The sequence below is a fragment of the Nelumbo nucifera genome, chromosome 8, assembly GCF_055504915.1.
Source record: "Nelumbo nucifera cultivar China Antique chromosome 8, China Antique-T2T, whole genome shotgun sequence".
Classification (NCBI taxonomy): Eukaryota; Viridiplantae; Streptophyta; class Magnoliopsida; order Proteales; family Nelumbonaceae; genus Nelumbo; species Nelumbo nucifera.
The window spans coordinates 57,172,212-57,193,204 of NC_142656.1; the positions used below are offsets into that span (position 1 = coordinate 57,172,212).

The 20,993-nt window shown below is 38.4% G+C and overlaps 2 protein-coding genes across 4 annotated transcripts in view; one reads left to right on the forward strand and one right to left on the reverse strand.

Annotated features, from left to right (window-relative positions):
- The window catches only part of LOC104612665 (uncharacterized), a 130,763-nt gene extending 115,909 nt beyond the window's left edge, over positions 1 to 14,854 (forward strand). For 2 of the 3 annotated variants that reach the window (XM_088893964.1, XM_088893965.1), the window contains 7 exons: positions 1,833 to 2,029; positions 5,271 to 5,345; positions 5,441 to 5,481; positions 5,733 to 5,838; positions 10,910 to 10,992; positions 13,986 to 14,059; positions 14,596 to 14,854. In XM_088893964.1, coding sequence (XP_088750090.1) covers positions 1,833 to 2,029; positions 5,271 to 5,345; positions 5,441 to 5,481; positions 5,733 to 5,838; positions 10,910 to 10,992; positions 13,986 to 14,059; positions 14,596 to 14,705 — 686 coding nt within the window. In that variant the 3' untranslated portion in view covers positions 14,706 to 14,854. The remainder of the gene's footprint in view (positions 1 to 1,832; positions 2,030 to 5,270; positions 5,346 to 5,440; positions 5,482 to 5,732; positions 5,839 to 10,909; positions 10,993 to 13,985; positions 14,060 to 14,595) is intronic. The other variant, XR_016079833.1, reaches the window with a different exon arrangement.
- A 1,569-nt stretch (positions 14,855 to 16,423) lies between these two features.
- LOC104612664 (uncharacterized) overlaps positions 16,424 to 20,993 on the reverse strand; it is a 29,565-nt gene continuing 24,995 nt past the window's right edge. The window contains exons 8-10 of the mRNA XM_010280186.3: positions 17,544 to 17,650; positions 17,342 to 17,429; positions 16,424 to 17,035 (exon numbers count right to left, since the gene is read on the reverse strand). Coding sequence (XP_010278488.1) covers positions 16,766 to 17,035; positions 17,342 to 17,429; positions 17,544 to 17,650 — 465 coding nt within the window. The 3' untranslated portion in view covers positions 16,424 to 16,765. The remainder of the gene's footprint in view (positions 17,036 to 17,341; positions 17,430 to 17,543; positions 17,651 to 20,993) is intronic.

Below are 20,993 nucleotides of genomic sequence, written 5' to 3' on the forward strand. Positions count from 1 at the left end.
GAGGACTGCAAATGGGATGGCCAACTGGAGAGAGCCTGGTGTTTTATAATGTGAAAATGAGTTACAAAATTATTAAATTATCCTCATAAAGGTAAGGGGCCCAAATACCCTTACACTTGAAGTTTATGCTCAACAAATGCTCTTGTTCTCTCTATCAAGGTCACCTGTGTCCTGGATGAGATTTAGTAACATTATCTGGTCTGAGGGTTTTCTGTAACAACTGGACATCCTACCAATCATAAAGTCCAAGGATAATCTAGAGAGGGGTCTTGTTTAGTATCTGTCTCTACAGATGCGCACATATATACTTTGAGTCAATACCTAGTGACAGAGACATGTTGCTCCTCGCAAGGCAATACCACATATGTGTCAATCTGCTCGTGTCAGCCATCCAAAACTGACCATTGGTTGAGAAAAAAATTTAGGACTACATACTGATAATGCAATGTCTCATGCTAGTGGTGCTTAACCAGTAGCCTAACATCATCCTAAAATAGTTCATCGATATATCGCAAAATCCACATCAACGCCCACAGCACAAGTGATAGCACATTTTAAACTAACTTTTATAAATTTAAGCAATTGGATCTTGAGGTTGAGGGCATACACTATCCAACAATTCTTACCAAATGTAGCATGCCAAGAAATGAATGGATCCTTGATTTGAGTGGATCATAATGTTGCTTGCAATCTCTAATAATATTCTTACCAAACATAGCCTTTTTCTGTTTGAATAAACCTTGTTTTTGCTTCATAAACAGTCCAGAAAAAGAAAAAAAAGTATCTGGTATATGCAAATCTGGAATGACATGTACAGATCTGATTTCTGGACTATTGTCTAGGTCTGGTATGCCTTCGTATCGGGTATTCAGAGATCTAAAACACAAAATTCAAACTTCGATTGCTCCATAGATCTGGTATGCCAGCCAGACACAGATCTGGTATGTCTGGTATGTTCAGATCTGTATGCTCATATCTGAAATGGAAAACTGAACATCACAGTCTGCTCCCACATATCCGAACAGTAGAAACCTTTATATCTTCATAGAAGTTCAGGCCTCTCAGAAAAAACGGGTCTTGGTCATTTTAACCAAGAAAAAGAAAACTAAAACATCAAAAAGTATAAAATAAATAAATAATGGTTTATGGTGTGATGTATCAGTTGAAGTTTCATTTCTGACCTAGCAAGACAAGGAAACAAGGAAAAAGAAGAAAAAGAAAAGAAGCATTTGATTTGACAATTTACCTATGTTCTGATGCATTGTTATCATATCATATATCAGAAAAAAGAAGAAAGAAAAGGAAAAAGCAGGGAAGACAAAGAAGAAGAATAAATTACTAAATTACCCTCGTAAAGGTATAGATCCAAAATACCCTTATACTTAAAGTTTGTTCTCTACATATACCCTCATTCTCTCGACAATCTCTACATCCTTATCTGAGGGAAATTAACTTACATGTGGTATGGTATTTGACTGATTGAGTTAGGCAGATCCTATGGAAAATTAGCATATTCACCCATGGCTCAGTTTGGAAGGAGTACAAATACAAAAATGTAGAGTGCAAAACCTTATATTTTGTATTATTTTGTATGTATTTGCACTGTACATATTTGCATTTATACTCTTTCCAAACTGAGCCTATAGGGTAAAGGTTGGAAATTCCCACATATGTATTATATAGATTTTGGTAGCAAGAAACTCATAAAATTAAGAAAACAAAGTCTCATTTGTACATATAAGTTATGCATTTAACTCAATGGTATCAGAAATGTGACCTGTAAAGAAAGGAGCATGTTTGTTCTATCAATAATACCAAATTATTTCTTGCAGCTGAAAATATTGAGGGGAAAAGGATATGTAAGCATTACGTTCAACGAGGACTTGGTTTGGCTCCAAATGGCAGTTTAGTTGGTTCCTGTCTTTCCAATGATACAAACAGAGTACCACTAGTTATCTGCATTACAAGATTGGTTGCTCAAAAGGGTCTTCATCTGATTTCTCACGCAATCAAGCATATTGAAGAACTTGTAAGTCTTCTCTCTCTCTTGTGACATTTCTGGTGGCAGAGATTGGTTTAATTTGGTTGTAAGATGCTATTGTTCTCTAAATATTTAATACTCTATAACCAACTTAAAAGATGAAAGTTAAGAGAGATAATTAATATGATATAAGTTAAATTTCTTTTAACTATGTAATCTATCATGGTTATTGTTTATTGATGACATTAGTTCAATAACATCAACGACTGCTAATAATTTTGAACAGATTTGAATATTATATATCATTAGACTTGGAAACTATGTATAGGGAGGACAATAATTGATCTCTCCATGAGTAAACATTGGAATTGTTTAGGGATTTAAATTGATGCACTTCCTAGGTTTTGAGAATGTGTTGAAGGTATTTCTAAATATTCATCAGTTAAGCAGAGCGGCAATTCTGGGTATTTTTAGACAATGGGGTGTTTTGGTCATTTTACATATTGTCAATGGGGTCCAGCCTATTGGTTTAATTTTCTTAGTTATGGTTTAGTTCCTTTTAAAGTTTCAGTGATTAAGTAGGCTAGGATTTATGGAGTTTTCTAAGATAGCGGCAATTCTGTACTTTGTATTTTTCTTAGTTCTAATAGGATTGACCACCCCTGTATGTTTTTTGAGTAAAACGTAGTGAGTGATGTTCTAATGATATTTGAATAGTTTTTCTGCACATTGTTCTTATGGTGAGTGATTCCAATAAACCCTAGAGTGATTTCTAGGTCCCCACTGACATTGAGTGATTCTAGGTTTTCTCTCTCTTCTTTCTCAATCTTTGTCTCAAATTCTGCAATCAGCCATTTAGCCTCAAAAGCTCAGAAGCTCTTCATTAAAAGAATCCAGCTAACATCCTTAAAGATCTTATACTAATCGAAATACAATTTTTTTCAACTTACATAAAAATCGTAATTTTCTCATTTTTCCACTTTTTCCTTCTATGTCAAAATCATCTTGGGTTGCTCTTGTATTTGGACTAATTTTCAACATAGAATCAAACCAACCAATTGGACCTGTCCACCCGTCACTTGCCAAATTTTTGGGTCTATTTCACCCCAAATCTCTTATTTGGAATAAAAAAAATTGTTGACTCGATCAACAACCCAATTCCTGGTCGGTTGAACTTCTGAACTGTTTCACCGGTCAGAAGGTCGGGTCAGTCTCAGACATTAATTCTCTTTCACTATTTTTTTCATATTTTTAGTTATTTCCATCATTAATAATAAAAAACCTATTTATTGTACTTTTTTGTCTAATATGATGAATATATAATATTAGAGACATGCCCAATTTTTCGGCAAATTTTCTTTAATTTTATCTATTTTATATTTTATTTATAGCATCATGGGTTTGACCAATTTCACCCAAAAGGTTGAACTTCTGACCTGCCACCCAGACAAAAAAGTGGTTCCATTTCTGGGTCAGTTTCTAAACAATGATTTGGATGCCCACCATTGATCTTCGTCACCTTTCATCACACTAAGTTTCATCTCAAATAGCCACCTAAACCCCAAACTTCAAAATTTTTGGGTTTTCTTCATAGAACACATGTACTCTGAACATTACCAAACTTGGTCTTCCCCTACATCTATCCAAGCTAAATCTACATAAAAAATCATTGAAAAATTCCAATCCTAGACCTATTTTCTCCATTATGAAACTTTTCACACTTATGGGACAAATCTACAATGGTCACAGTAAAGCCCCAAGACCCTTACCTAACCAAATCTCTATACTTAGTCTTAAAATCATCCTAAACCCTATTCTAGCAATCTAGCTAATTAGTACCTTCCTATGCTCACCCTTGGGTTATATTCATCCTACATCAATCAGAGAAGTTATCCTACATCAATTGGTACAAAGAAGGTGGTCATGCAAGGATTTAGCATCAGAACATGCAACTCTACATCACCTGGTTTCTATGTTTTTACATCATAGAGTTAGAACCTTGCTATCCATGATGAATATCTTACTAAGTCTGAGATGAGACGGACTCTTGCTAAGTTCAAAACATGAAAGATGAAATTTGTCAAACCCACAGACACTAGACAAGGCTGGATTTTACCAACCAAATGAGTTCAGATCCCAAGTTCATGATTGGTGGAATTCTTTTTCATTAGTATGAACATTATTTTGGCTTCAATTAAAAATAATAGATAAAGTGGCATTTAATATTTTGAAAGAATTCAAATCCTCCTTTTTACAGCTCAAAGTGTGCAATGTGCTGACTTATATAGAAAGAAAAACTAGAAATGAATGTGAAGAATATGGAATAGGATCAGAAGAGACAAATGGAAATTATGTGTTTTAAGGTTTTTTATATTCCTTGAATGAAAATTTGGCCCTGTAAGTGCACAGATTACACAATACTATTATAAAATTCTCAATTCTACTACACAGTCATAAACAAAGCCTTGTTGAATAAAACATCCAAGCACCCCTTCATCAAATAGGGCTGAAAATGAATTGGATATCGATCTGATCCATTCCAAGTCCTATTTGTTTAAACCAGATTCAGATATCCAATAACAGTAAATGGACAGAATTCAAATTGACAAATAGGATTGGTTTAGTTATTGGACCAAATTCAGATGGACCCCAATTTGATCCTATAATATAAATACAAATACAAAATATATGTGTATGATATAATGTAATATTGTAAATATATTTTCAATCCATATATTTTTGAGACAAAAAATTTCAAATCTAATCAAATTTGAAGAGAGAAACATGTATTTTTTATTCAAATTGAATTCAGAATCTCAGATATAATTATTTTCTTAGCATATCAAATTTGCATATACCACCCTCCTGATTCAATCCAATCCCTTTGCAGCCCTATAATCAAATGTGCAAAAGATGCTAGCTCACTGGTTTTCAATTGCCTTTAGGTTGGACTTTCAAAAAACGGCTTTTGGTTTGAAGGAATTCAAAGATATGGATTGGCTACATATTAGTAGAAAATGGAAGCAAATTCTGAAAAAAAAAATAGTTGTTTTCGTGTGTAATATGAGATAGTAGTCTGTTTTGACTTTTTTGTTAATTTTGTATGGTGATTTCTTTTCCTTTTTTTGTTTCTTCTATTATTATTAGTATTAATAGAATCCTTGTCATCAATCAAAGAAAATAAATTCATCCAAGCCCGAATACATTCATTACACCAGACTCCACACATGCCCACATTGTTATGTTATTATTGTACATTTGGCAGACTAACCTCTGGATTATATTTTAGGGTGGGCAGATGGTTATACTGGGAAAAGCTTCAGATAGCCGAGTTGAAAGAGAATTTGAGAGCCTTACTAATTTGGTAATGGATTAAGAAGAAAAACTAATATGAGACTTTTGTGATGGAAATGCAAGCAACATGAGATGACTAAATGTTTATTTTTTGCACTTTTGTAGCATAACCAGGGTACCAGTGTAAGGATCCTTCTGACATATAGGTAAGACATGATGGTGAAACTATTTTAACTATTTATCTAAAATATTTGAGACAATCCTTAGCTTTTGGTGATGGAAGGTGCATTACGCCTCCCGCTTCTGTCTCCTTGTGAAATTCTGTTTTAATAAAGCCAATGGATACTTTGTCAAAAAGCATCAAGTGCTGCTTCTCTTTCTTGAAGTAACCTTAATTGTTTCTATCATTCAATGACCAAATGCCTGATTCCTGTTTTTGGTTGCCTTTGTAATGTAGTGAGGAGCTGTCTCACATGCTCTATGCTGCAGCTGATATGGTCTTGGTTCCTTCCATATATGAGCCTTGTGGGCTTTCTCAAATGATCGGCATGCGTTATGGAGCGGTATCTTCAAGTCCTTTTTAACCCATTCTAAATTCTGACATTTACACTCCATTTGTTTGCAGTGCAGATTTCATTTGCACTGGATTAAAATGTAAATACAAGGGAGAACAAATGGACTGGAACTAAATTTTGGTTTGCTTTTGCTTCAGATTTGACTTATATTGTTTGTTTGTGAGAATTAAAATTTTGTATGTAATCTTAGGAGCTGTACTCGAAGTAGTAAAGGAGAGAAGAGAAACTCTGAAATGCAGTGAATGTCGAACTGAACTGCTCAGTCGACAGTACTATTATTTATATTATGATGTAGTACAATGATACAAGAAGTTACTGGAATGCCCCTGATAGTGATGGGACACCTAGACAACTTAAAACATTAAATAGGATTAGGCCCATTAACATAGGCCCAGTACAAGACAACTAAACTTAAGTATAGGCTAATAAGAACTCTTATCAGCCGAGTACTCATACATACAAAGACTTCAATCCAACACTCCCCCTCAAGCTAAGCATGGATATCAATCATGTTTAGCTTGCCAAGCATGTCCCTAAACTTTGCTGCTGCCAGCCCTTTAGTCAGTACATCTGCAATTTGCATCTCAGATGGTGTATAAGGCACACAGAGTTCACCTGAGACAATTCTTTCTCTAACAAAGTGTCGATCAATCTCAATATGTTTTGTCCTGTCATGCTGCACGGGATTGTTGGCAATGTTGATGGCAGCTTTTATTGTCACAATACAGCTTGAGAGGACCTTCAGCCTTAATGCCAAGTTCATTAAGAAGAGTTCTGAGCCATAAGAGTTCAGCAACCCCGTGAGCCATAGCTCGATATTCTGCTTCTGCACTTGATCTAGCCACTACATTCTGCTTCTTACTGCGTCATGTGACCAGGTTTCCTCCCACAAATATACAGTAACCCGAGGTTGACTTCCTGTCTCCAACAGACCCAGCCCAATCTGCATCAGTGTAGACTTCAATTTCAATTCTATTGTTTTTCCTGAAGTGAATTCCCTTCCCTGGGCAAGTCTTCAAGTACCTGAGAATCCTTTCAACTGCTTTCATATGAGGGATCTTTGGAGAGTGCATAAATTGACTGACAACATGCACAGCATAAGCAATATCTAGCCGAGTGAGGGATAAGTATATCAGCTTCCCTACCAATTTTTGGTATCTCTCTCTATCACAGTAGTCCTCCCCTACTGATTCCTGCAGGCCATGATTCTGTTCTATTGAAGTATCTGCTGGCCTACACCCCATCATGCCTGTTTCCTCTATGAGGTCAAGAACATACTTCCGCTGACATATGTAGATTCCCTCTCTTGACCTAGCAACTTCAATCCCAAGAAAATATCTCAAATGACCCAAGTCTTTGATCTCAAATTCCGAAGCTAGAAACTCCTTCAGTCTTTTTATCTCTTCCAAGTCATTCCCGGTAATTACCATATCATCCACATAAACAATGAGTGCAGTAAGTTTGCTATCCTGTCTCCTTATGAACAAGGTATGGTCTGCACCACTCTGAGTGTACCCCACTTTTTTCATGGCCCCACAAAGCCTCTCAAACCATGCACGGGGAGATTGCTTCAACCCATATAATGCTTTCCTCAGTTTGCACACCTTTCTACCAAAATCATAGCCTGGTGGAGGTTCCATAAATACCTCTTCGTGAAGGTCACCATTTAAGAAGGCATTCTTCACATCCAGCTGATGAAGTTCCCATGAAAAATTTGCTGCTAGTGACAAAAGAACCCGAATTGTGTTGAGCTTTGCTACTGGGGCAAAGGTTTCTTTGTAGTCAATCCCTTCTTTTTGAGTAAACCCCTTTGCCACAAGTCTGGCCTTGTACCTTTCAATAGACCCGTCCTCCCTGTGCTTTATAGTAAACACCCACTTGCACCCAACAGTGCTCTTCCCCTCTGGCAGATCCACTAATTCCCAAGTTTTTGCTTACTTTGTGTTGGAATAGTAAGCCTCGAGCTGTCTCCAATAGATGTCTATTCTTGCGCTCAGCAACCCCATTCTACTGAGGGGTATAAGCACAAGATGACTGATGTAGTATGCCAACATCTTCCATGAATAAGTTCAAGGATTTTTCAAAGTATTTAGCAGCATTGTCTGACCTGAATTGCTTAATCTTCTTATTAAACTGAGTTTCAATCATCTTGCAAAATGCCATAGTTATCTGTGGTACTTCATCCCGTCCTTTTAACAAGTAAATCCATGTGCATCGAGAGTAGTGGTCAATAAAACTGATAAAGTACCAGAAGCCATCAAAAGAAACAATGGGTGAAGGGCCCCAAACATCAGAATGAACCAAATCAAAAGGAGCACAAATTTCATTACTGGAAATTGGATACACAGTTCTACATTGTTTTGACACTTGACATACTTCACAGGTTAAACTCTGACTTGAAATGCCCTTAAACAGTTCGGGAAACAACATTTCTAATGAAGAGAAAGACACATGACCTAGCCTAGCATGCCAAAGATGCAACTTAGCTTTTGACTCCACACTCTCCGGACTACTACCAGCAGATGCTTGTAAGGCTGAACCAATGTCTGCATCAAGATAGTAGAGTCCTCCATACTCATGACTGCACCCAATCGTTCTCCTTGTCAATCTGTCCTGGAAGAAACAATGAGTAGGAAAAAAGGTTATACTACAGTTCAAATTTTTTGTAAGTTTTGAAACAGACAAGATTTGAGGTGAGACTGGGAACATGTAAAACTGATTTAAGAGAGAGGTCCTTGCTTAGGTCAACCATTCCCTTTCCAGAGATAGTGGAGAAAGACCCATCAGCAACTCTCATCTTATCCTGACCAGACAACAAATGATATGAAGAGAATAAGGAAGACATATGTGTCATGTGGTCAGTTGCACCGGAATCAATAACCCAAGAAGTAGAGTCAATAGATCCAGTGGCACTGAAGGCAGAGGCTGTACCTGATCTGGCAAGAGATGTAGAAGCAAAAGAATTATTCCTTAGACGGGCTAATGCCCTGCTAAGGTCCTCTATCTCACTAGCAGTGAAGCCCAAAGCACCAGTTCCAGAGGAATCAGCAACCTGTTCCATAGGAGAAGAAGACCCTGTTGGAGTATTCTGTGAGTTGTCACCATTGTTGCTGGTGACAAGGTTCCCACTTGCCGCAGGCCTGTTATCCCTAGAAGAAACTTCTCTGGATATTGGAGACATCTTGACTGCAGCCGCTGTGAAGGCGACACTGATTAAGACTAGCCGAAGCAGTTCTGAAGGTTCTGAACCAGTTCTGGAGCAGGTTCTGATTAGCCGAAATGATCACAGCAGGTTCTGAAGCAGTTCTGAAGTAGGTTTTGATTTGCCGAAGTGATTACAGCAGGTTCTGACAGCACTCGACACAGTTTCAGACTTGCCGAGACTGTCACAGTTCTGAAGCAGTTCGGTTACAGCAGCAAGCAAGGAGTTCTGGGCTGGTAACCGACCTGAAACTAAGGGTTCTCAACTATTGTGCTATGCAGACTCCACTTGAACTTTGAGTACTGCAACTGTAAGGAGAGTGTCCCTCCTTCCGGCCAATACTAGGACTGCTGACATCAGTCCTCAGCTAGGGTTCATAGTGCTTGACAATCTGGAGCTGGCAGCTCCCTAGGTAATCTTCACTTGAGCTGAAGCAGTTCGGGTATAGTAGCAAGTAAAAGTTCGAGGCTGCAACTGTGCAGTGTAAGCCTTTACCACTGTGCTGTGCAGGGCTAAAGTAAGGCTGGTAACCGACCTGAAAATAGGGCTATTTACCACTGTTCTGTAAGAGTTGCTGGAGCACCGAAGCTGCAACTGTAGAAGAGGCTCTCCCCCTTTCAGCTAGTGCTAGGACTGCTGAAATCAGTCCTCAACTAGGTCTGTCCTATACAGACCTCTCTTAGTAGCCAAATAGCTACTACTTACTGGAAACAACCTAGTAGGACATCTACTTCTGGGTCTTACTTCCCTTGAGTCCTACAACCAAGAGAAACCCTAGGTTCCAACTTGCTTTACTCTCTTACACCCCTAGGTCTTTACTGCAGCAACCCAGAAAAGGAAGAGAGAAGATGAAAAGACAGCAAGAGAAGAGAGTGCGCCTGCTGAAACCCTAGGTTCGAACTTGCTCTGATACCATGTAATCTTAGGAGCTGTACTCGAAGTAGTAAAGGAGAGAAGAGAAACTCTGAAATGCAGTGAATGTCGAACTGAACTGCTCAGTCGACAGTACTATCATTTATATTATGATGTAGTACAATGATACAGGAAGTTACTGGAATGCCCCTGATTAGTGATGGGACACCCAGACAACTTAAAACATTAAACAGGATTAGGCCCATTAACATAGGCCCAGTACAGGACAACTAAAACTTAAGTATAGGCTAATAAGAACTCTTATCAGCCGAATACTCATACATACAAAGACTTCAATCCAACATTGTAGTCCCTACATGAAAGAGAATGGAAGCAAGGGGAAGGTTATTTTTTGGAGAGGAATAAGGTAGGAGGGAAAATGATGTTGTCCCCACGTTCTATGAGAGAGAACAAAGGCAGGAGGGAGGTGGTGCAAATTTTGCACGAGTCTTTTAGATGCAAAATTCACACTACCAATGAGTACAAATGAAACAATAAATGTAAATTTTACACCAGGTAGAAGTGCAAACCATAGTTACATACAAATGGATGCAAAACTGAACCTAGCACAAAATTTTATCGAGTTCAGGTTTGCACTGTAAACAAAAGGAACCTTGTGAATTTCTAATAGATTTTAAATTCTTATGTAAAAACTTTTGTATGACAAATTGGGTAACTACTTCTTATGCTTATAAGATTTTAGCCTATTAGTACTAGTTAGGAAGAATGATTTCTAGTTTGCTACACAATGGAATAAATGTACACATGTTTATTGACTAAAAAATGTTTTCATTAGGATTAAAGAAATGCACAATTATATAACTGTAATCACCACAGTAATGTAGCATGGTAAATGAATACTGAAAAGACAAAATGTATATGAATCATCTATAAAAGTATAATCAGCATAATGCTGAAGGTGTCATTATCAATTTATCATTACAGGTACCTATAGTAAGGAAGACAGGTGGCCTTGCAGACACAATATTTGACATAGATGATCAATCAAATCAGGATATGGCAAATGGGTATTATTGGAATTCTTTATTTCCATTAATGGAAAATGAAATTTGCATTTATTGATTCTTTCGTTTTCCTATTAACTGCAATTTTTATACCATACAAAGGAAATGTGCATGTGACCAAGATTTTTGCTAGACTGAAATTGGGCCTGGCAGGAGCAGGACCTACAAAACATTTTAGATGGGTATATAGGAGAAAAAGATCAAGAGATAATGGGGCGTATGTTTTAGAGCATGGGGGACTCTGAGACAGTCTCAGTCTTCATTGTCCCCATTGCTGAAAGAGCATCAGCAAAAACACTTCACGTGGAGGTGAGCCCAATTCTGAGGTGAGACAGTCAATGCAAAAGGAAAATAGTAATGTTGGGGAGTCAAGTGAAGGGGGCTCTCCAGAAAATAGTGGATAGAGAGGTTGCAATTGGGAAGAGCATAGGTCTGTTTTATTGGGGTGGAGAGGGGTTTGCTAAAAAGGCTTTTGACGAGTTTGAAAGGAGAAGAAAGGAAGAGAAGTTGAATAAAGATGATCGTCGAAAAAAAGACAAGGTATGGGATGAAGAGACTGAAATTAGAGAAGACTTGTCCACAGAGATTCTTTGAAGCCACGGTGCACCAAGGAGGGGCTGGTTTGTGTTTGCTTTTTTTTTCTGTTTTATTTGAAGGGTGTCAGGCTTTTCTTTTTTAGGGGTTAGGATGGGGTTCCTCTCTGTTTTCTCAGTTAGGTTTTGATTTGGGGTTTTTTGGATTTCATTTAGCTGTCTGAATTTGGGGTCTCAATGGGTCTTTGAGACTTGATTGTCTTCTCTCGGTGACGTCTTATCACCTCCCTGTTGTTTCTCTTTTGTTTTTAATAAATTTTATCTTTATTATTCAAAAATAAGAGAATAGGGTGGCACACTCTTACCAATCCATAAAATTGATATTTATATTAGGGTTACAATAGTACATGAGATGACCATCTTACCCCCATTAGTGTACAATAATATTACTTAAAATAAGAAATGCCCAGGCCCACTAACCACTTAATAATAGTAATACATAACAGAACAAAGTATACATAACATAAATGGGTTGAAGCCCTTACTATTAAGTCCCACAACAAACCTTTGATACATCCCTCTATCCCTAAAATGTTCCCCAGAAATGGCATTCAACTTGTTCTGATTAACCAGTGTGTCTACAATCCTTAAAATGTTCCCCAGAAATGGCATAAAAGTGAAGGTTGCTTATTGGGCGAAGACCCTGGATTGCTTTCAGAGTTTCTCAGTCACTGACATTCTACAGGCTTGGAGTGAGGTAGCATGGTCCTCTAGAAAAAAAAAAGAAAGAATAAGCACCGGAAGGCAGCAAAGTAAAACTGAACTTTGATAGAAGCTCATCGGGGAACCCAGGTTTGGCAGGAATAGGTAGTGCAATCAAAAATACAGAGGGTAGAATTTTTGCTTTGTATCCTGGGCCAATTGGTACTGCAAACTCTACAAAAGCTGAATTGTTGGCACTGCTGCAAAGTCTACACCTAGCAAAGCAACTGGGTTTTAGACAGGTAGAAGTGGAAGAGGATTCAAAAGTAATTGTCTCGTGGGCAAGCAGTAATAGAAATATCCCTTGGACTCTCAAACATGTTTTCAGGGTAATGGAAGTTATAGCAAGGGATGTAAATGCTGAAGTCAAGTGGGTAAGGAGTGCAAATGGGTTAGCTGACTCCCTTGCTAAACAAGGGCTACAAGACAGCAGTTATTTTGGGCTTCTTTGTAAATGGGCTTTTGATATTTGGGGTGACATGTTGTCATAGAGTTGTACTTTCCTCATTTAAAATGCTTTAATAAAGTAATTTTTGCTAATCAAATATATATATATATACATCATCTTTTCTCTCTAACATCTAAAAATTCAGCTTTTGTAAATCTTTGTTTACTGTCATCTTCACCCCATTTTTGTTATTAACCCCTCCTCTACAGCACAGTTTATATTCATTGATTTCCTTGGCCTTTTTTCCTTTCAATTCCATCATCTGTAAACAAACTGTATTAGTTCATCTTTCTTTCATTGTATCTACTAATTCTATGCTCTTACTAGTCAAAGTTTCAACATTCAATGTTGCTAAAAGTATCTTTCTCTTGGACTGATTTCTTTACCTGCACTTGTCCATTAAAGTGCAAAAATCCTTGATCACTTATTTGTTTACTCATTTGCCATTGCACCTGGTACAGTGGTACCAATGCAGCACATCGTCATTCAGAATGCCCTAACATTGCACTAAGAATGCAGGCTTCATATTTATATTAGATTGGATAAAGGTTTTTATGTCAGCAACCAATGTAATCCTCTCAGTATAATACAAGCTTAAATGGCAGTGTGATGGAGCTGTCGTTAATAACAGAACTGTGAATGGCCCATTTAGACCCATTAAACAAGTGTATAACCGGGGACCTCGCAAGATGGCCCACTTTGGCTGAAAAGGGGGTAACCGGCATCTATAAATAGCCCATGAAATAACGAGAAAGGATCAAGCCATTTCCAGAATCTCTCTCTCTCTCTCTCTCTCTCTTCTGATTTCAGGAGGCAGAGTCTCCCTCGAAGAAGACTCCTGTGTGAGCAGGCTCTCATCACGGTGTTTCATTTAACCATATTAATGTTACACATGGAACTTCCACTTTTCTCAAATTATGAAAGCACCATATATCGTATTGATCCATGTGCTCCATCAATGGGGATGTAGACTAACACCATCTGAGCATGCTATTCACCAAGAGTGAGAAAAATAATTCAGCAATAATAAAGAATTATCTTAGCTGGGTTGACTACAGGATAACAGGAGTCCTGTTACAGCATTTGACATAAATTAGGAATTAGAACTACTACATTGAGATTTTATGACAGAAATCTTGATGCCTTAATTGTTCAGTAAAAAGCTTCCTTTATAGCTAATATGCTCTAATATTCTACCGTCTTCATTTATGAATGCAATTTTAATCGGTGCTTTGTGCTTCTTTCTTTCCAAGTTTCATCTTTGAAGGTATTGATGAGGGATCCTTGAATGGAGCTCTAAACCGTGCATTTCATCATTACAAAGAAGGTGAGTTCGTGTTTATTCTAAAACTTGTATCTTTTGTCATAATTTGGGTAGTAGATTGGAGAAACTCCCTGCATTTGTTCAAAATAACTAATACCTTGGGAATTTTAAATTGGCATTGTTTGATCAAGGAGATATGTTATTGATATTCTTCCAAGGATTTAGTGGTACTTTAAATTCAATGTCTAATCTTTAGTAGCTCCTAACAATCAAATAAATTCCTGTAAACTGAACATTGTCCAATACCATCATATATTTGTACTGGTTAAGCAACATGGCCTTCCCAAGACATGTCCCAGTCTGTTTTTATCACCTTCAAGCATCCAAGTTGAGGGAAAGAAAGAAAAATCCATGTCAACACATCTGATGTAGAACCAACTGAACCATGCTTGTTTCAAACTTGAGCTCCTCTGTTTTATCCTGACAACCACAAAATAGAAAAGGAAACAAAAGTGAGGTGTAATTCCACTATACATCGGTCAGTCAAAATTCTTTCAGGAATAATTCTCACTTCTATCTATTTTTTGGCATTAATGCAGAACCAGATCGATGGAACACTATTGTTCGGAAGTTGTTGAAGATAGACAATAGTTGGAATAATACAGCTGGGAAGTACATCAGCGTCTACAACTCCATAAGAGTGAGATAGTAATCTGTTAAAAGCCTCATCATTTATGTTAATCCCTCCCCCAACAAAAATGGCAAAAATAGCCATAGTATTGTTGTATTTTTCTGTTGTAAATTCTATTTTAAAGCAACACTCAAAATTCAATCTAAGGGCCATCATCATCATCTAAAGCTTGTCCCAGGTTGGCTACATGAATCCAGTTCTGCCATTCTATTCTGTTCATTGCCATATCCGTTTTTAAATTATGGGTCACTAAATCATTTCTTCACTACTTAAGCAATGTTCCCTTTAGTCTGCTCCTACTCCTTTTAGCCCCCTTCAACTTGTAATAGATCACTTATTCTTGCTAGTGTTGTAAATGGTCTTTATCACCTATTGAAGCCACTCCTAGGTTTCTTCAAATAAGTTCATTTCTGACCTTATCCATTCTAGTGTTTCCACTCATCCACTTTCACATTTGTAAATGGTCCCTGCATGTGCCCAAACCATTTTAGGCTACTTTTCCTCATTTTATCACTTATTGGAGCCACTCATAGGTTTTTCAAATTTCTGACCCTATCCCTTGTTTTTCCACTCATTCATTTTCACATTTGTAAACAGTCTCTGCATGTGCCCAAACCATCTACACTAGGTGGACAATCTATTGCTGAAAGCAGATATTTGATCAATCTCCAACAGGCCCTGGATCCAGACAGGAGACTGCAACCAAGTACAAACAGGGCTATTAATGCCCCTCTTAGCCAATTCATGAGCCACGCTATTGCCATCCCTACTGATTTAGTAGAGGCTAATATTCACTAACAAGATTAAAATCATCATTCAACATCAGCAACACCACTGAACTTGCATCAAAGGATTACAGAAATGGTATTGACAGCATTTTTTGCATCACATTCAGCAACCAAGTTTGAGAAACCCAACTCCTTGGCAAAAAGTAACATTCCCTAATAGGAAAATATTCTGATTTCTGCATATTTATCTGAAGAAGCACAACAGGGCCCTTGTTTTCCAACAAAAAAAGATTCGTTAGAGTCCGTTACATGTCACTGGCCTGTTAACATCATTGGTTGCCCAAATGTTTTGTAATTATTTTATAAACTAAGCTGCAAAGGCTTATTGGCCGAAATTGAGTGGCAAATTTAGGACTTCTGCATTTTAGAATTAAGGTATAAAAGTAAGGTTTAGACCTCTACTCATCTGCTTTGCAGACATCATTCCCAACAGTGCCTCAATGCTTTTGGGGAAAAAGTTGAAAAAAACATAAAGCACAGGAGCCTTAAAAGGATGCATCTTAAAAAGAGCTCCTCTGATTTCCTCATCATTAACCTCATTGTGAATCAAGCCATTTTCAACATCTTCAATTACTCTACCCACCTGGTAAATAGGATTAGAAGTTCCACGGTATTCCTTGAAATGATCGACAATGGTTTGAGTGACTTGCTGCTGCCCTCCTCTTACACGATGGTCACATGGAAGTGTATCCGATTTCTCCTCTAATTCCTTGGCCATGGTTTGTAACTTTTTGCAAGGATCCTGTTTCACCATCTCGTCCACGGGATCTCGAATAAAAAAATCATACTTTTAAGGTGTAGAAGTCTCAGCCCAAAATATTTAAACCAAGTAATAACCCAGTGTGATGTGTGGCACGATGGTAAACCCATTCAATAGACAACTAAGCATTAATGGAAAATGGATTTACTTTTGGTGCCTAGATACGTTAACAAAGTGGCTCAGGTTGATTTCCCAAAAAATGAGTCACATGAAGTTTATCATCATAACGACAAATCAGTACTGCAGCATAGTTCAGAGAACATTAAGCTGATACATGTACACTGTTTTTTCCTAAATGCTGCAACAAGACTGCCTCACTTTTTACAAATATATCGATCCAAAAGGGGATTATAGATATTAAGTATTAATACATCCAAAGCAACAAACACTGCGCGTGAGAGAATACGAGAAGTGATGCCAATGGAACTAGGGGGAATTTAAGCAAGATTAAAACTCCAATTGTCGTGTCCCATAAATCAAAAGCCAGAAACATTAAGCGATTGTTTGTGTGGCCCGGCATTGTCATGTAGTCATGTGACAAGAGAATGAGTACACGGCTGGGAGGAAGAATCTGTAGCGAATTGCTCTTTAACAGCTCCTGGTGCTTCGGAGGCACCCCCTCTGATAGAGATTGAACCTTCCACGTTTGCTTGCAGGTCCCGCTGCCAATGCAAATGGGAGCTGGGATATGGTCTATGGAACATGCCCTTTCTGTTCTGAGGGAACCATGTCTGTGAAGGCATTCCAGATATCTGTGATGGTACTGATGGCAACGTAGGCATATCTGTCTTTCTCACAATCTGAACAAACGAAAATAGAATAACAAAGCAGAAGTCAAAAACGAAAAGCATGAATCTCAAACTCGGTTGATGAGTGTTCTTTATTCTAACAAAAAATGCCCCTTGATCAATAAGCATGACATGGGTATGCGACTATCAGTAAATAAATCTGCTGATCTTCCCACAAGATCAGTGACCAAATCAACTTCACAAAGATTAAGCATTTTCAGAAGTTTATTTAAGTTCGAAATTTATGTCCTTTCTTCTTAACCCCCTTTTTATTTTTTCAATCTATTACTTCAGAATATGCACCAGGAGTTTGTTTACCTTTAGACTCCTGGACAAAAATGAGGTCCCACTCAATGCCAATGCTCTATCGACAGACTCCTTGTCAGCAAAACTAATGTAGGCAGACCTACAATGGAACATGATAATGCATCAACTACCTGTTCACAGACTTGATCTAATAAGGAATGGCAAAGATCAACTAGTAACAGCAAAGATTAGGCTCATGGATAGGCAGTTAAACCCTTTTGGTTGGCCAGTCGCTCTGTCAACCAATATGACAACTTTGATAACCACACCACACTTGGAAAAATGCATTGACAAAGCTTCTTTTGTTGCTGCGAAATGCACCTGAAATTTTTCCAATGAACAAGCATCAGTGATTTATAATCATTCCTAGATTTACTAGCACATACCAAAAAATCTACAGCTTTTGAAATAACATCAAATAATCAAAAGCCAGATTCTTCTCCTTATTTGTAGGTTTCTTTTTCTTTCTTTAAAAAGTATTTCTTTATGTGGCAGGTCAAGACATCCAACCAAGCTGGTTCTTTCTGTTGTACATTTGCTACATGGAGTACACCATTCATAAAGATCAGATCAAGCACATCATACACTAGTTGTCTCAAATGAAATAGGTACAAGTCCTAACATTCTTACAATACTACTAGCGCTACTGAGGGGTCCAACTATGATACCGGAAAAGCATGATATCTAAAAGACCTATAACCAATCAACTGATATCATAAAAGTGGTAACCAATCAGTTTTTTTTTTATCAATAACAGTGAATTTTATTAATAAGTTGGAAAAGCTGAATTACAAGGTAAGGAGCTAAAAAATCTTAACTCCCAAATACCCCATAAACCCGAATTCATGAAACAATTACAAAACAGCCCAAAACATTGAGTTTCTGTTAACCCCTTGCCTAGTGATAAAACTCAGATTAGATGTCCATATATGTTCAGATCAGAAGAAAGAGAAGGAAAAGAGAGAGAGAAGGAGAAGGAGAAAGAGAAGAAAAAGGAGAAAAGTCACAGCCGAACTAGAGAGAAAAATCTCAAAACCTCTAGTCGGCCCTTCTTTTATTTATACTCTTCTAAGATATACAAGGATTACCATTGTGCCCTCACTCACATCAGTAGAGCAATACATATATAACTAAACATAAAAGGGCTGTACTACCCTTGTACAGCCGACTCTAACACTCCCCCTCAAGCTGGTGAGTATATGTCATATAGTCCCAGCTTGTTACATATGTAGTCCACTCTTCCCCGATTCAACCCTTTGGTAAACAGATCTGCCCATTGATTTCCTGTGTTCACATATGCTGTACTTATCACCCCACTAAGCACCTTCTCACATACAAAGTGGCAATCCACTTCTATGTGCTTCGTCCTTTCGTGAAACACTGGATTAGAGGAGAAATGAACTACAGCTTGGTTATCACAGTATAGCTTCATAGGAGTGTTAATCGAGTATCCCACCTCCTCTAGTAGATGCTTCAACCACACCAGTTCGCATGTTGTATAAGCCATAGCCCTATATTCAGCCTCTGCACTGCTTCTTGCTATCATTGTCTGCTTCTTACTCTTCCATGTCACTAAGTTCCCACCAAGAAAAGTGCAATACCCTGTAGTGGACCTTTTGTCAGATATAGACCCGGCCTAATCAGCATCCGTGTATCCCTCTATCTCAAGACTTCATCCACTCTTATACAACAAACCACGACCTGGAGCACCCTTCAAATACCTCACAATCCTTAGGACTGCCTCCCAGTGTGGGATTCTCGGATTCTGCATAAATTGACTCACTACACTGACCACAAATGAGATATCAGGTCAAGTGATGGTTAAGTAATTAAGCTTACCCACTAGCCTTCTGTACCTTCCCGGATCCTCAAACTCCTCACCTGTATCACTACCCAATCTAGCATTCAGTTCCATAGGTGTTTCAACTGGTCTGGCACCCAACAACCCTGTTTCCTCTAGCAAATCAAGAACATATTTCCTCTAGCACAGATTAATACCATTCTTGGACCTTGCAACCTCTATCCCTAGGAACTATCTTAATTTGCCAAGATCCTTTGTCTGGAAGTGATCATGCAAGTAAGTCTTCAACCTGTCAATTCCTGGTCTGTCACTGCCTGTGATAACAATGTCATCTACATATACCACCAAAAGAATCTTCCCGGCATTTGATTCATAACTGAATACGGAATGATCAACCTGGCACTGTTTCATTCCAAACTTCTTCACCACTTCACTAAATCTCCCAAACCATGCACGGGGAGATTGTTAAGTCCATAAATAGCCTTCTTAAGTCTACAGACCTTCTCACCCTCCCCCTGAGCAACAAACCCTGCTGGTTGCTCCATGTACACCTCCTCAAGAAGATCACCATGTAAAAAGGCATTCTTGATGTCAAGTTGAAACAAGGGCCAATCAAACATAGCAGCAAGAGAAACTAGAACACGAACTGACCCAATTTTGGCAACCGGAGAGAAGGTGTCTATGTAATCAATACCATACTGTTGTGAATAACCTTTGGCAACTAACCGAGCTTTTAACCGTTCAACACTTCCATCAGGTAAGTATTTAACCGTGTACACCCACTTACAGCCGACCACATGCTTACCAGGAGGAAGAGTAGTGAGGTTCCACATATGAGTATGAGTCAGGGCCGAGAGTTCTTCCATTGCTTGGTGCCACCCTGGAGAATTGAGGGCTTCCTGTACATCCTTGGGAACAGAGATAAAGGATAACATAGAAACAAACTGTCGATGGGAAGCCGAAATGTGAGATACAGAAACAAAATTGGAAATGGGATGGAAAGTGCAACTGCGTTTACCTTTCCGCAAAGCAATAAGAAGATCAAGGTCAGAACTGGGAGTTGGGGCTGGGGTGGGATCAACTGCCGGATCTGTCGACGGTGACGAAGCTAGGGGAGGAGTCGATGCCTGACGATGTGTATACACTTGCCGGATAGGTGGTCCTCTCTCAGGTAGCTGCACTGGAGGCAAAGACTGGGTCACGATCGGAACAAGAGGAACGGGATCCTCAATAGGAACTGGAAGAGGGGGTGATGGCAACAGAGGAGAAGAAGTATCCGACCTAGAGAAGAACTCTCAGCCCTCCATGGTGATCTAATACGGGTCCCACGTATGAGTACGACCAAACTTCCTTGGTTGTATCTAAAAACATGAAGTTCACACTAATTTTGGACTCCATGTTGTTCCATAGCCAAGTCATAATTTGAGCATCCTCCTGCTCCCATTCATCATATCCCAGAGAATTAATTGAGGGTTTATGTTCCCTCACATGTTTCACTTTCTTTTTGGCTTTCAAGAAAACTTCAACGGACTTAGACCAAGGGACATAATTCTCACCATTCAGTTCTATAGAGGTCATCTGCACATTCAGATAATCAGAAGGCACCATCACACTTGATTTGTATTTACTGTTGTCTCCCATGACTGCACAAAAAAAAACAGTGGGAGGTTGTACCGCTAAATTGTTACTCTACTGCCCTAATAAATCACCACACTTCACACGAATGATTGAACACCACTAGGGTTCCAAGTACCAGGTTTCAGCAATAATATTCACAACTGTTCACCACTTTTAGCAACAACACTACTATTGTCGTTTACTGTCAGCACTAGAAACCCTCACAGCACACCTCACGAATAATAT